At 41.3% G+C, this 15,379-nt stretch overlaps 1 protein-coding gene and 1 long non-coding RNA gene across 25 annotated transcripts in view; one reads left to right on the top strand and one right to left on the bottom strand.

Annotated features, from left to right (window-relative positions):
• LOC144288011 (uncharacterized) overlaps positions 1 to 15,379 on the bottom strand; it is an 88,565-nt gene that overhangs the window by 14,132 nt on the left and 59,054 nt on the right. For all 15 annotated transcript variants that reach the window (XR_013355939.1, XR_013355945.1, XR_013355933.1 and 12 more), the window contains 4 exons: positions 14,564 to 14,674; positions 12,967 to 13,205; positions 12,729 to 12,844; positions 10,515 to 10,706 (listed from right to left, as the gene is read on the bottom strand). This is a non-coding gene — a long non-coding RNA (uncharacterized LOC144288011). The remainder of the gene's footprint in view (positions 1 to 10,514; positions 10,707 to 12,728; positions 12,845 to 12,966; positions 13,206 to 14,563; positions 14,675 to 15,379) is intronic.
• Positions 1 to 15,379, top strand: part of ENOX1 (ecto-NOX disulfide-thiol exchanger 1) — a 550,271-nt gene that overhangs the window by 519,029 nt on the left and 15,863 nt on the right. For all 10 annotated transcript variants that reach the window (XM_077855557.1, XM_077855564.1, XM_077855555.1 and 7 more), the window contains one exon: positions 8,434 to 8,536. In XM_077855557.1, the coding sequence (XP_077711683.1) occupies positions 8,434 to 8,536 (103 nt within the window). The remainder of the gene's footprint in view (positions 1 to 8,433; positions 8,537 to 15,379) is intronic.

Raw genomic sequence — 15,379 nt, 5'->3', positions numbered from 1 at the left:
AGTATGACTTTAGCTATGGGTTTGTTTGTTTGTTTGTTTGTTTGTTTGTTTGAGAGAGAGAGAGAAAGAGCATGTGCACAGGGGAAGGGATAGAAGGAAAGGGAGAAGCTCAAGCGTACTCCCTACTGAGCACAGAATCTGACTCAGGGCTCCATCTCCTGATCCTGAGATCACACCTGAGCTGAAGAGTTGGATGCTTAACCAAATGAGCCACCCAAATGCCCCAACTATGGGTTTTTCATAAATGCTCTTTACTTTATTGAGGTATGTTCCCTCTAAACCCACTTTGTTGAGAATTTTTATCATGAAATTTGAAGCTTGTCAAATGCTTTTTTGCTTTTACTAGGATACTGTAATTTTTATCTTTTGTTAATGTGGCTGATTTGTGAATATTGAACCATCCTTGCATCCCCAAAGTAAACCCCATTTGACTGTTATTAGTGATTTTTTAAATGTATTTTTGAACATGGTACTTTCTTGAGGATTTTGCGTCTATGTCCATCAAGTACTAGTCTGTAGCTTTCTTTTCTGCGGTATCCTTGTTTGGTTTGGATACCAGGGTAATGCTGGCCTCAGAGAATACATTTGGAAGCTTTCCTTCCTCTTTTGATTTTATGGAATAGTTTCAGGAGAATATATATTAACTCTTACTTAAATGTTTGGCAGAATTCATCTATGAGTCCATCTGCTGCTAGTCCTCTACTTTTTGGTAGTTTCTTGATTCCCAATTCAATTTTGTTACTAGTAATTGGTCTGTTCACATTTTCTATTTCTTCTTGGTTCGGTCTTAGAAGATATTGTTTCTAGAAATTATCCATTTTTTCTAGGTTGTCCAATTTGTTGGCATATAATTTTTCACAGTATTCTCTTCATTGCCTTTTTATCTCTGTGATGGAAGATTTTTCTTCTCTCTCATGGATTTTACTTATTTGGGTCCTTTTTATCTCTTTTTTAAAAGATTTTATTTATTTGAGAAGGAGAGTGAGTGAAGGAGGCAGTACAGAGAGAGAAAGCAGCAAACTCTCCTGCTGAGCAGGGAGTCCAATGTGGGGCTCAATTCCCGGACACTGGGATCATGATCTGAGCTGAAGGCAGACATTTAACCAACTGAGACACCCAGAAGCCCCTCTTTTTTTTCTTGATGAGTCTGGCTAAGGGTTTATCAATTTTATCTTTTCAAAAAAAAAAAAACAGCTCTTGGTTTCATTCATTCATTAAGTTTAGTCTCTGTGTTATTTATTTCTGCCCTGATCTTTATTATGTCCTTACCTCTACTCACGTTGGGCTTTGTTCTTTTTTCTAATTTCTTTAGACATAAGGTCAGATTGTTTGAGTTTTTTCTTGTTTCTAGAGGCCAGCCTGTACACTGTTTCCTTCTTAGAACTGTTTTTCAATGCATCCCAAAGATTTTAGACTACTGTGTTTTCATTTTTACTTGTCTCTATGTAATTTTTTATTTCTTCTTTGATTGCTTCACTGACCCATTGGTTGTTTATTACCCTGTTGTTTAGCTTCCATGTGTTTATGTTTTCCCCAGGGTTTTTCTTGTGATTTATTTCCAATTGCATACTATTGTTGTCAGAAAAGATTCAGAGTATGACTTTAATCTTAAATTTGTTGAGACTTGTTTGTGACCTAACAAAATCTATTTTGGAGAATACTGCTTGTGCACTTAAGGAAAAGAATGTGTTCTCTTGTTTTTGAATTTTTAAGATTGTATTTGAGAAAAAAAATATTGTATTTGAGAGGGAATGAGAAAAAGAGAGAGAGAGAGAGAGAAAGCAAGCATGAGCTATGCAGAGAAGCAGAGGGAGGGGAGAAGCAGGTTGAGCTTTTCCCTGCTGAGCAGGGAGCCCAACACAGGGCTCAATCCTGGAACTCCAAGATCATGACCCAAGCCAAAGGCAGACACTTAACTGAGCCACCCAGGTGCCCCAAAAATGCATATTCTCTTGTTTTTGGATGATATTCTGTATATATTATTATGTCCATCTGGTCTTAGGTAACATTCAATGACACTGATCTTTATTGGTTTTTCTGCCTGGATAATATCCATTGATGTGAGTGGGGTGTTAAAGTCCCCTACTATTATTGTATTACCATCAGTGTCTCTCTTTATGTTCACTAACATTGCTTTATGTATTTAGGTGCCCCAGTGTTGGGTGTGTAGATATTTACAACTGTTATAGTCTCTTGTTGCATGGATCTCTTTATCATTATGGAATGCCCTTGTCTCTTGTGAAAAGTCTTTGTTTTAAAGTCTATTGTCTATTGTTGCCCCAGTTCTGTTGGGGGTTTTTTGCTTTGATTTGCATGGTAAATGTTTTTCTATCCCCTTCACTTCCATTCTATATGTGTTCCTATCTTCTGTAGGTAGGAGGTAAGTCTCTTATAGACAGCATATAGGTGGTCTTGATTTTTTTATACATTGTACCACGCTGTGCTTTTTATTGGAACATTTAGGCCATTGACATTAATTGACAGATACGTACTTGTCACCTTGTTGTTTGTTTTCTGGTTGTTTTTGTAGCTCTTCTGTTTATTCTCTTGGTCTTTTTGTGATTGATTAGTTTCTATAGTGTTGTTTGGCTTCTCTCTATTTTTTGTATATCTCTTACAGGTTTTGGGCTTGTGGTAACCAAGAGGTTTATATATAATGTCCTAAGTAACTAGCAGTCTATATTAATCTGATGGTCATTTAAGTTCAGGCCCATTCTTAAAGAAAAGAAAAAAAATTTTTTCCCACTTTGCTTCCTGTTTTACTCCCTTCTCCATATTTTATGTATATCTTGTCATATATCTTTTTATTTGTATTTTATTACATCTCATATGACCATTTCTTTTCCACTTAAAGAAGTCCCTTTAATATTTCTTGTAAGGTTCACTTAGTGGTGATAAATTCCCTTATCTTTTGTCTAGGAAACTCTATTTCTCTCTCTCTCTCTCTCTCTCTCTCTTTCAAATCTGAATCATAATCTTGCCAGGTAGAGTATTTTTAGTTGCAGGTTTTTCCCTTTCAGCACTTTCAATATACCACACCCCTGCATTCGGGCCTGCAAAGTCTGCAAAAAACAAACAAACAAACAAACAAAAAAATTTAGCTGACAGTCTTTGCATGTTTTCCTTTGTAGGTAACTTTTGCTTTTCTCTTGCTGTTTTAAAATTCTCTTTACCTTTGACATTATGTGTCAGGGTGTGGAGCTCCTGGAGTTCATCTTATTTGAAATGCACTATGCTTCTTGGACCTAGATGTCTGTTTCCTTCCCTAGGTTAGGGAAATTTTTGGCTATTATTTCTACCCCCTTCTCTCTCTCTCTCCTGCAGGGACTCCTAGAATGCAAATGTTTGTTTGCTCCATGTTGTGATCCCTTAACCTACTGGATTTTTAAAATTTTTATCCTCTTTTGCTCTTCAGCTTGTGTGCTTTCCATTACCCTTTCAAATCACTGATACATTCTCCTGCATCTGATAATCTACTGTTGATTCCATCTACCATTTTATTAGTTATTGTGTTCTTCGATTCTGATTGGTTCTTTGTTATAGTTTCATTTCTATCTCTTTATTGAAGGCCTCACTGGATTTTTCTACTCTTCTCTCTAGCCCAGTGACCATTTTTATGTTCATTACTTTAAACTCCTTATCAGGCATATTGCTTATCTCCATTTCAGTTAGTTCTTTTTGTGAGGCTTTGTACTGTTGTTTATCTTGGAGCACATTCCTCCATCTCCCCATTTTGCTTAACTTTCTGTTTCTGTGGATTAGATGAACAGTTACTTCTCCTAAACTTGAAGGAATCATCTTGTATATGGTTATCCTCTGTGTCCTTGGTGATGTTTGCTGGTTGGCTTGAGCTGTGGCTGGCACAGGCTATGGGTTCGAGGGCTTTCCACATAGGGGGCACCCTGACTGGACAGCTTAAGCTGAAATGAGCACAATCTAAGGTATTCAGGGAACTCTGTGCAAGTGGTATCCTGGCAGGGTGGCTGGAGCCAAAGCAGTGTGCTTGCTGGGAGTTCTCTGAGTTGTCTACACAGAGAATGCCCAGATAGAATAGCTGAAACTAAAGTGCAGGTGCAGGCCAGGGGGACCTGGCACAGAGGGCACATTGGCAGGCTAGCTGAAGCTCAAGTGAATGTAAACTGGGATGTTCCAGGACTCTCAGCACAGAAGATGTGCTGAAGGAGTAGATGGAGTTGAGGCAGGGTATAGGCCAATAGGTTTTCCAGGCATTCTGTGCAGGGGGCACCCTGACAGGACAGCAAAAGCTAAACTGGACACAGGATAGTGTGGTCCCTGAACTGACTACACAAAATATCCCCTGGCAGGCCGGCTGAAGCAGGTGCGAGCCAGTTTGTCCTGGAGCTCTCCACACTGAGGGCAACCCCAGGATGACGGCTGTACCTAAATTAGGTGCCAACTGGGATGTCTCTGGGGACTTATTGCAGGGGGCTCCCTGGCCAGGCAACTGGAGCCAAAGCCAGTTTGGGTAGCAGTGTTTTGTGGTGCTCTCTACAGGGGTGCCCTGATGTGATGACTGGAACAGATACAGGCATGGGCTGAGGGCCCTGGCAGGGCAGTTGGAGCTCAAGCAGATGTCAGACGAAAGGTTCTATAACACTCTACATCGGAGGTGCCCTAGCAAGCCATCTGAAGCCAAAGTGGTGGGGGTTTTGAGTGTTCTGGTGCTTTCTGTTGCAGCCTTGGCATGAAGGCTAGGGCTGTGGTGAATGCTAACTAAACGTGTTCTAGTGTGCAGCGCCCTGTGGCTGCCTTGGTGGGCTGGCTGGTACTGGTGTGGGCTCGGGATCCAGAGCTCACGGAGGTAGTAGGCCAGTGAGGCCACTTGGACTTTGCATCATTCAGTGCTTTCAAGGTGTGTGGGATGGGTAGTGAGACTAGATGGTGTTTATCAGCCCCTCCTACCCACAGAGCACTCCAGCAACTACCCCTACCATTTGGCAGAGTTCTAGAGCTGGATTTTCTATAGGCTAGTTGCTATTTTTAAACCATGGCTTTTGGGATCCCTGGGTGGCACAGCGGTTTAGCGCCTGCCTTTGGCCCAGGGCGCGATCCTGGAGACCCGGGATCGAATCCCACGTCAGGCTCCCGGTGCATGGAGCCTGCTTCTTCCTCTGCCTGTGTCTCTCGCTGTGTGCCTATCATAAATAAATTTAAAAAAAAATTAAAATAAAAATAAAATAAAAAAATAAACCATGGCTTTTTTCTGTGCCCCAGTGCATCTGAGGCTGGTGTTTGCCCAGGGGTCCTGGGACTTGCTGAGGTGGCCAGACTAGATTCTGGTCTCTGCTTTTAAGGTGGAGGGGGGAGCGGAAACCATCTTGTTCTCCAGTCTCTGGGACCCAGAGAGTGTTCCCATAGCTCTTCCACCATTTGGTGGAGTTCAAGGGCTGGCTCTTTTATATGCTAGTCACTCTTTTTAAGCAATGGCTTTTTTTCTGTGTCCAATTTGTGAGGAATCAGTTCCAGGTCCTTCAGTTCTTTCCCTACCCACTGCCAGTCACAGCATGGGGGTAGGCGCTCCCTTCTTTACCCTCTCACTGCTCTCTCTTCCCATTCTCTCTCTTGTTATGTAGAAGCTGTTCAGTCAGGCCTTAGTTGTTCTTCAGGAGGAATTGTTCTATCAATAAGTATAATGTGGGGTGTTCCCTGGAGGAGGGAAGTTCAGAGTCTTCCTATGTTGCCATCTTGCCAGAACCTCCAAGTCTGCACCTTGGTATCACCAAGCCTGCGACTGGCTTAGGATCCAGGGCACTTGGTCAGTAGTAATGCTTTTGAGTGGACACAGGTTGGCCCATGTCACTAATGACCTGGTGGACCCAGGTCTCCCGGTGCACTTGGACACACCTTGCACTATAATGGAAACGAGAATTTTCTTACAACCTTCCAACACTACTTGGAGCCTGCCTGACCGCCTTCTTTAGACCCTGTACCACTTCCCAAGACAGTTCTGGGCCCTGGGGAAGGAGGCAGAAAAGCACCACCATATCCACCCCGGGCAGAACCCACAGTTACCACTGGGGCCCTGGCCTCGTGGACTGCTGTTAAAGCCTTAAAGAGAGGGGTGTCTGCTTCACAGTCACTGACAGTGACCATGTAGGAGAACATCGCTTGTGGTCAGCAGAGCACATGCTGCAATAGTCGATTTCTAAGATATTTTCCAGGACTCATCTCTCTTTCCGTCCCCATTTACCCAACCCTAAGTCGTTATCAAAGTAACAGTCAGTGGTAAGCCCTTTCTGGCTCCCTGGAGAATTTGTTGTGACCTGCTCAATGTCCCCTTCCAGCTTTGAATATGGGACAAGTGCCTGATAAGACCCTTGAGCCGTCTCTGTCTATTCTTCCCCTGTGACTGTTCCTCACGTACTAACAGCCTTCCCTCCATGGTCCTTCTCCCTTACTAAACCTGGATCCTCAACTGGGTGATGGCTCCAGGACACCACTCAGTTTTGTCAGTTAATGTGGGCCTGATGTCTGATAAACTCTTCTCAGTAATTTCATTTGGCTCCAATTACCATCCAGACTGTGAACAGATCACCTTTTCTTGGGAGGTACTGTTTCCATTCGCCCCTCAGGTTCATTATCTCTTAAATGATACTATCATCATTCTAGGTAATATCTTCCATCTCTTTCCTCCTAGACCTCTTCTAGCTCTTAAAACACATCCCTATTTTATTTAATTACAGTGGGAATTCCTATACCTTTCCTCTAACTCCTCTTCTGAGCTCCTCTACATAAATCACTGTTTGTTTGGTTTTAAACTTCTGAATTGTGTTTTTCCTTCTGGGGTGGTTCCCAAGAATCTGCCCTTTTTAAAAAAACATTTTATTTACTTATTTATGAGAGGCATAGAGAGAGGCAGAGACACAGGAAGAGGACGAAGCAGGCTCGCTGCAGGGAGCCTGATCTGGGACTCAACCCCAGGATCACACCCTGAGCCAAAAGCAGACGTTCAACCAACAACACTCCCCAAGATCCCTTTTTAGATATATAAGAACATCTTTCATCTCTAATGGTCTTTTATGTCCAGCTGTCTCCAGCCTCACTATATGGACCATTCCTTAAACCCTTCCTGACAACTGTCTCATGGGTATATGCCCACCATCAGCCTCAGGCCTCACTAGTACCCTCTTAGCCAACCAGCATCTTCCTCTGATCTATCTTTATCTTACACCCATCTTCATTTCTTACTCCAACTTCAGCAGGTAAGTCTGACCTTTAGACAAACCTCCAAAATGCTCACCAAATACTGCCGATTGCAATTTCTTAGAAGAGTGTTCATTCCTGGCAATTTTTAATTACCCCAGATGTTAAATTCAGCTCATAGAACTTTTGTGATTGACACACACTGAAGTTATTTTTTTCTTTTATTTGAATGCCTTCAGATGGAGTTTGTGCTTTTTATTTCCTAGATGTCCTTTATCTGACCAATTTTTATTTGTATTAACTGGATCAATATCTATCCCTATAATCAGTTCTAGTCCTGATAACAACTGCCAAACCTTTTGCCCAGACCTTCTAAGTTCTCCTTCGCCCCACCCTACTACTAATCTCTAGAACATCTAGCCTTGTGGTATCATCTGATAGAGTATCCTCAACTGTTTGCTCAATATGCTCATCCTTCTTTGATAACTTTCAGTGAGAAATCTTCCTCTGAAACTCAACTACCCTAATGATTCTATCCCAAATATGTATGTCTCTGATCATTACATTTGATTTTCTGTTATCTCACTCTCCATTTTGAGCCCTAATACCAGGTCTGGGAGAATAGGAGTCAAATATTTTTCTTTGACTCTAAATAAAAAAAGACCATAGAACTAAAAATAGTTCAACTTCAGTGTTCCACATATTATTGGTTTGTTGTATAATTCTTCATTTTTAGTTTCCAAAGAAAAGAATTTCTCAACCTTCGCTTTATCTACCTTTCACAGTTGTGTATAAGGACATATACTTATTCAACGTAAACACTTCTAATAACAATCCTATCTCACCTTCCCAATAGGCCCTATTTCCGCCAAACACTCATACAAGTTACTAGCATAGTATTATAAATCAGTTTTGTGCATGTTTTGGGAGAAGTTTTTTATATTTGAAATAAAAACATGTTAAAGTAGCTATAATCAAATATTTTTTGCTAACAGAGTTTAATCAAAACATGAACAAAAGATAATTTATGCCAAATTTGCCACTTTTGCATAGTTACTTGGTTTTCTGGGAGTAACAGCCAGGAGGCTAAATTTTAGTATTACTTTCTATTTTTGGGCACATAGATCAATTACTTATAAAAGCTGATGTTCAGTTATAAATGGAAGTGATGACCTTTTTTTTTTTAGAGTTGAAAAGACCTGGTGGCTTTTATTGAAATGTACAAAATCTACATGCATTCCTATATGGTTTCTGTTTTTAACTTCATAGGAAATCAATGTATTGACAGTCGCACTGGTCAACCAAGACCGAGAAAACAATATTGAAAAAAGAAGCCAAGGCTTAAAATCAGAGAAAGAAGCTCTGCTCATCGGTAAGGAAATTGTTTTCCTCATCTATTTATCTTAAATAATATTTAACGTTGTCAAGAACATATTATACTTAAACTTCAAATTAGGGACATAAAAACCAAAGGGTTTTGCTATACTGTAATCATGTAAAGTAGTTGGTTGTACAACATAAAACTCATTACAAGAAGACAGATTATTTTGCATCTCAGATGTTACAAATCTGAATTCCAAACTTTGGACATACCACTTCCAACTGAAGGCCACGTTGTGTCCAGTCCAAAAGTTCCAAATCAAGCCAGATCCCCAGACTCAAGAGAAGCTTCATCCTGAGGTCAGCCCTGTAATGTTGATGATATAGGGACATCTGGACTACCACTGCTATGCTAATCCAGGCTTCCCTGCCCAAGCTTGGATTCATTTAACCAAGATAAATAAAACAACCTGGCCACTAAGGAAGGGGAAAGAAAGGAAAAATTTATTCTTTATTTGCCCCACAAAATACATCTAGGTTGGTTGTTTTGTTTTGTTTTTTTTTGGTCTGGACCAAAAACAAAGCTCTAAATGGTCTCTTTTGAGAGTCCTCATGAGCAGATTGAGAACGAGTACTTATTCTCACAAGGAAGAGTTCTTGATGAGGATAGGCTGATGATGTGTCTGGGAACCCACTTTAGAAGTATGTTTAAGAGTTATCTCCAAAGTCCTCGCTCTTGAGAAGGAGAAGCTGTCCTCCTCAGTCTGTAATGCACAGCATTGATACAAGCTGCGCCTTGGCACTGACCCTGGCGTGGGGTTCCAAGTTTAAACTGGCTCTTCCTTGGCACAGTTAAGAGTGAAGAATGAGGCTGTTGTACATGTGAGACAAATTGTTCTTCTATAGTTGATATTCTGGCAGAAGTAGCACCTGGTTGCATTTTTTAAATAATGCATGCACTCACCTCAAAATGACAGTATGCCAGGGCCTGTAGAAGCTGGCACAGGAGGAATTAAATTGAAGATAGTCCAAACTTCATCCATCATATATAGATTTTTCAACTACAGGGTTATTGAATATGACATCAACTTAGAGATACTCTAAGGAAAACCAATTATTTTTTCTCTCTGATGATATACAGCTGTAATAACATGCCATGCACAAGTTTCATAAGACATGTTGATGTGTTATCAGTTCCAGGAACCCAAAATGAACCCATATGTAGTTGGCAACCAGATTTTTCTTCTTTTGGAAAACATGTCAAACTCTGACAACTGTTTCTGTTTTGCTCAGTGTGACAAAGTTGTGAGGTCCCCCATGATTTTAGGGTATGAACAAAAGCACATGATGATCAGCAGTAAACGTCCCCTCTTTAAGCATGATAATACCATTTGAAGCTTTAAAAAATGGGAATGAATCTCACTAAAGATTGCTTCTCCTTGTATGTTCTACTTGGAGAACACAGTTCACTTACAGTGTCTCCTAAATAGTTACTACACACACACACTTTTTTTCAGCTATTTCAAAATTTAAGAAATGACCTACTTTACACACCACAGGTTAATAGGAGTAGATAGGAGGTTACCTTTATAACATGAGGTCCTTTAGTATTAAAAAATTCAAGTGTACTAGAAAAAATTTAGTAAGTTAGAATCTTTAATAAAAAGTAGGCACAACCAATTCTGAATTTTCCAAGATTTTCCCTCTCATTTTTGGTCTTTTGAACTGGTTTACCTATATTAGCATTTGACACTCCTTTTGATCAGTATATGACAAAGTTTAGGTAGAATGGAAGCTAGAAACTCAAGTCTTTTATTGAAATAAACTTGGGAGGTTTTTTTCCCCCTTCATTACCTCTATACCTTGGTATTTTATCTTATTCAACCTTAATGGAGGTTTTATTTTTTTTAATAAATTTATTTTTTATTGGTGTTCAATTTACCAACATACAGAATAACACCCTTAATGGAGGTTTTAAATGAAATGTGATTTCCTATCCAGACCCTCCCCACAAATACCGAGGTACTTACCCTTTGGTAGTCACAGAGAGAATTATCATTCAGAGGAACTCTGAGGTTGAAAAGAGTTTCCAAGACTGGCAAATGGATCCTGCCATTCGGTATGCCTCTCTGCTAATTGCGTTTGGCCATTCGTCCTTTGTAGAACGCTGAATGTTGGGACCAAAAAGACTTCTCATGCAGCTTCTGGAATCTAGATGAGGGCTGTCACAAGGACAGAATGACAGAATATGGGTCCCAACCTGCTTTGGACCAGGCCAGACAGAGAAAGGAGTTTCTGGTGCTGGGGCTACTCTTTTCTGAAGAATACTTGTAAGCAGAATGACACTGTGAGTTCCCCTGGACTTCTGATATATCTAGAGAGGTCAGGAATACTCTTTGCAATGTCCCCGGAATCTTCCCTCAGAATAATTAAGCACATAGAAGGTAGAGAGGGCCTGCTGTAAGTCAGCCTCGAAGGCCAGCAACCCAGCAGAAATCTCCCTTGAACTGGAAATAATTAGCAAAACTTTCATCCCCTCTGGGTACCTATAGTATATGCCATATGCAAATATATTCAGATAACACCCTCTTGGGACACACAAATGTTATATAAAAATGCACAGTGGCATAAATCTTGACTTCCCGGAAGAGAAGCCAGGAGTGAGAAATAAGCTATCCAAATCTGGAATACAGAGAACATAAAACTGAGGCTAGAACTTTCTAAACCACAAGCAATCCCAATTATTTGTGATTACTGTTATTCTTCTACACATTCTATTGTCCCTTTTTAAAGAACTGGAGTCTGTAAGATATAAGGCAGGTAAACCTAACAGAAGATTGGTGGGATTCCACAGATACTATTGGGGTTTTGTAGATTTGGATCCTGAGTCCCTTGAGAGGTCAGCCATTCTGCCAAACTTTCTGCTTGAGATTAATGGGCACCAAGTACTATCTTCCAACTTGGCCCTTAGAAAGCACTTTATTATTGTGATTTCTGGATTATTTTATAACCAATGCTTGGAAAGAGAGGTTAACATATTTTTTACAGAGGGCAATGCAGGGTACTATTTTACAGCTCACAGCTCTGTAGTAATTACACATTAGGTCAGTGATGTTGCCTAGTGTCTAGGCCAAAGCTCCTTGTCCACTTCACATATGGCCTACACATTGGATTTGGCAGGCACTGAACCTGTATGGAACAGAAACTTTGGAAACCACTGGCTACTGTTATGAAGAATGGATAAAAAAAAATTTCTATTGATAGCATCTCTTCTGAGTTTTTTCCTAACAGTTTAACTCTGGGTCTGTATCACTCACTCCATGTTCTCTTTCTTTTTCAGTAATTCTAATACAGTAGATTTCCAATCCTAGCAGCCCTGACTGGCACACTGTCAATGCTAGTCATCACTGTAAATCCCATCCAGATATAGTCCAAACCTTCTCAACAACTTTATTTATAAAAAGTATCTGTTCTTCAAAATTCCCCCAGGCCCCGTTACTCTTAAGTCAAACTACAGATCACCCTGATTCCTCTACAGATCAGGACATACATATTACAGATACATATTACTAGGAACCAGCTGCTTCCTGTCAAACCCCCCCACTTCTATCACTATCACCCGTTCATGCATCTGTGCACAACTAGTCTCTATCTGAGCGAGAATGTTCCCCCCTAATACATGGGTATTAGGAAGCAAATGAAAGGAACGTGGAGAAATGCACTTAAAGAAGGTTAAATGGTCATGTTTTGGTGTTTTTCAGTGAATGGAGTTGAGGCTACATTTAGGCTGCACCTGAGAAAAGTAATCTGGAAAGCGTGTGCTTCTCTGAAAGCTACTGACCATAAAGAATGAGTCATTGACCTAAATCTTGTTTCCAAGACACAAATGTCCATATCAATAAATCAACAAACATTTGTCAAGAGCCTGCTATAAAAATTACCAGGCTTCATTCTGGGAAAGAATCGTCTGGGCAGCCTGTTTAAAAGGCAGACTCTCTGGCCCCACATACACAGATTGTGTTTATTGTAAAACTAACATCCGGGGTGATGCTTGAACAGGCAGTAATGGGACCAGGCTCTAAGAACTACTGGCCTGCCATAGGTCCAAACCCGTGTTCACCGATGCTAGTGATCAGATCGTCTCTTCCCTCAAGAAGTTCATAGACTAGTGAGAAAGACAGCACCTAATGACAATGAAATATGGTTTGTACTAAAATCAGAAACACAAAGAAAGGACTACTTACGCTAAAGATGCCTTGTTGGAAGAAAGGACGGTTGAACGAGTCCTAAAGGATGCACAGAATTTCTCCAGATAGATAAGGGAGTTGTCAAGGCCCGTTCAGACACAAGGAACAATGTACTGAAAGGACCAGATGTAGTGTTAAGGGTTTAGTTAAAGTAAGACCAACAGACAGACATTTTTTATTTTTTCTTTAAATTAAAAAAAAAAAAAAAACTAAACAAGATCAGTATCATACTCACCAGATTAGCAGAACAAGCTGCTTTTCTGGACAATTAAAGCGTTTTAGAATCCCAATGCACTGAGAAGCGTAAGACCAATCCCAGTGTTTGATCCATCTTCCACCGCTTACTCACAGCCTCTCCCCAATTCCCATGAACGCTTTAGCACTGTGCAGACTCCTGGCTTAGGGGGAAGCCCAGATTTCACACGGCATCGCCCCTGCTGTCTCTCCAGTTCAGTGTCCAGGAAGCCTTGTAGGCTGCAACATGAAACAAGAACAATTCAGGCTGCCTCTGGCCAGGCCTCTGTTGGTTACCAGCAAGACAGAACTGTCTAGAGGGACAGCTGCTCCTCTGCAGAGCCAAGGTTCCCAGGACTCCCTGGGAGGCCCGCTTGCCCAGTAAGCTACCAGGCCTCAGGGTTTTCTAAACTTCCTGGGAGACAATCAGCCACTGTGGATGTAGTGATAAGCTCATCTCGGCCAGAACTTTCCAAGCTGACAGTCTGGAGTGAAACTGCACATAGCCTGAGGAAGGGGAGTATATTCTGCTGGGATTCCATCTGACCAAAATGAATATACAAACTGGTATTTTATTCGTAACAGATAACCAATAAAATGTTTTAAATAGGAGGCCACCAGAGAAAAAAAGACGGGAGAGGGGTGGGTTGGCCCTGTGACGAACCACAGTGCCTGATAATCTCTAAACAGCCTTCAGCAAGGGAGGCCCATTCTGAGCACTGGCGGATGCAGGCATTGGATTCACGACAAATCACATATCCACTGTGGATCTAATTTCTCGTGTCATATAAAGTTAGGAGGTCTGATCAGACGGTCCTTTTCAACTCACTATTCTGTAATCTAGGAGGGCTGTTACGAAAGCTGCGCTGCCCCTTACGTGGTGATATTACACGTAAGCAGGTGCTCATACCCTGAGCATATTAACACGAACTCTGCTATCTCACACCTTTAAAACAAAAGAGAAGGAAAACTTGTCTTGACTCCAACAGCTATTTCCCTGCTCCCCATGCAAACCTAACTTCTCCAAAGACCTGTCTACACTCACAGCCTCCACTCCAGTATGGCTCGCACCCTCACACGGAAGCAGTTCTGTTAGTGTGATCAGAGACCTTCACACTGCCAATTTCTCAACCCTTCCATTTGTCATCTGCACTTTACACAGTTGACTCCTCACACCTTCTGAGCAGAAATACTTTCTTCTCTTAGCTATCATGACACCATTCTTTCTTATGGATCACGCCCATTGATGAGTTTTCCTCAGCTTAACCTCTAACTTTTGGGCTGCTTCAGGGTTCAGTCTTGAGGACGCTCCTCTACCTACGTAATCTCACTGAGCATTTTTATTCAAATCCCTTTTTACTGCCACTGACTCACAAATTTGTACCCTCTCCAATTGCCATTTGGTATCCTCATTTAGATCCAAATGGACATCTCCAATGTAATAGGGCCAAAACCAAACTCTTGATTCCCCCTTTTCTCTGCCCGAATATGATCCTCCCCTCATAGTCCTGTCTGAGAAAATGGTCCCACCCAGTTGCTCAGGCCAAATACTGAGGACTCCTCCCCGCCAACACTCACATGCATTCCATCAGCCCTACCTTCAATGCCCTCTCCTCTTTGGTTGAAATCACTACTTAGCACTTCAGGTCCTGTGCAGACACTTCTAAATGGTCTCCCAGTTTCCTTTTCACCTACTCACCAAACAGTAGCTGGAATAAAATTTTTAAAATGTAATTCAGATATATCACGCCCCTACTTAGAACTCTTCTGTTGGTTTCCTGCTATGTTTAGGATTTAATCCATACCCCTTACTCTGCCATAATACATGGCCCTACATGATCTGGCTCCCCACCTACCTCTAGACGCATGCTGTACCACTCTCCAGCCATGGTGGTTCCTGCCAGTTCATTTCCACCTCAGGTCTCCTGCACATTCTGTTGACTGTACCTGAAATCACCTGTCCCCGGGCTGACTGTGGCTGGCTCCTTCCCATCTGACACAGGAAAATGTACCTTGACTCCCCTTCTCAGCGTAAAGTAGCACTCCACCAAGCTCAAGCCTGTTAGGTTTCCTTCGCTATGTTTACCGCTATCTAGCTGAAAATATTTCCTTTATTTTTAATCTTTGTGTTTATCCCCTGTAACTCACCTAGAATATAAATTCCCCAAGAGCAAGAGCCTTGTCTGTCTTGTGCAGTGCTGTGTCCCTAGCACTCTGGCACCTAATTGCTGCTAAGGAAACGCTTAAAGAAGAGTGAATGAAGCAGTGAAAATCTAGCACCATTTGGCTAATTTTAATGCTGCTACTTCCTCGATCTTAGTCAGGTCTAAAAATGGGAATAAACTCAATGATTTTCATGGAAAAACCTCAAAATGCTTTTTTATGTGCCCGTTTAAATGGGCCTTCCTAATGAG

This window comes from Canis aureus, chromosome 17, assembly GCF_053574225.1.
Source record: "Canis aureus isolate CA01 chromosome 17, VMU_Caureus_v.1.0, whole genome shotgun sequence".
Lineage (NCBI taxonomy): Eukaryota > Metazoa > Chordata > Mammalia > Carnivora > Canidae > Canis > Canis aureus.
This window is presented reverse-complemented; position numbering and strand designations above follow the sequence as displayed.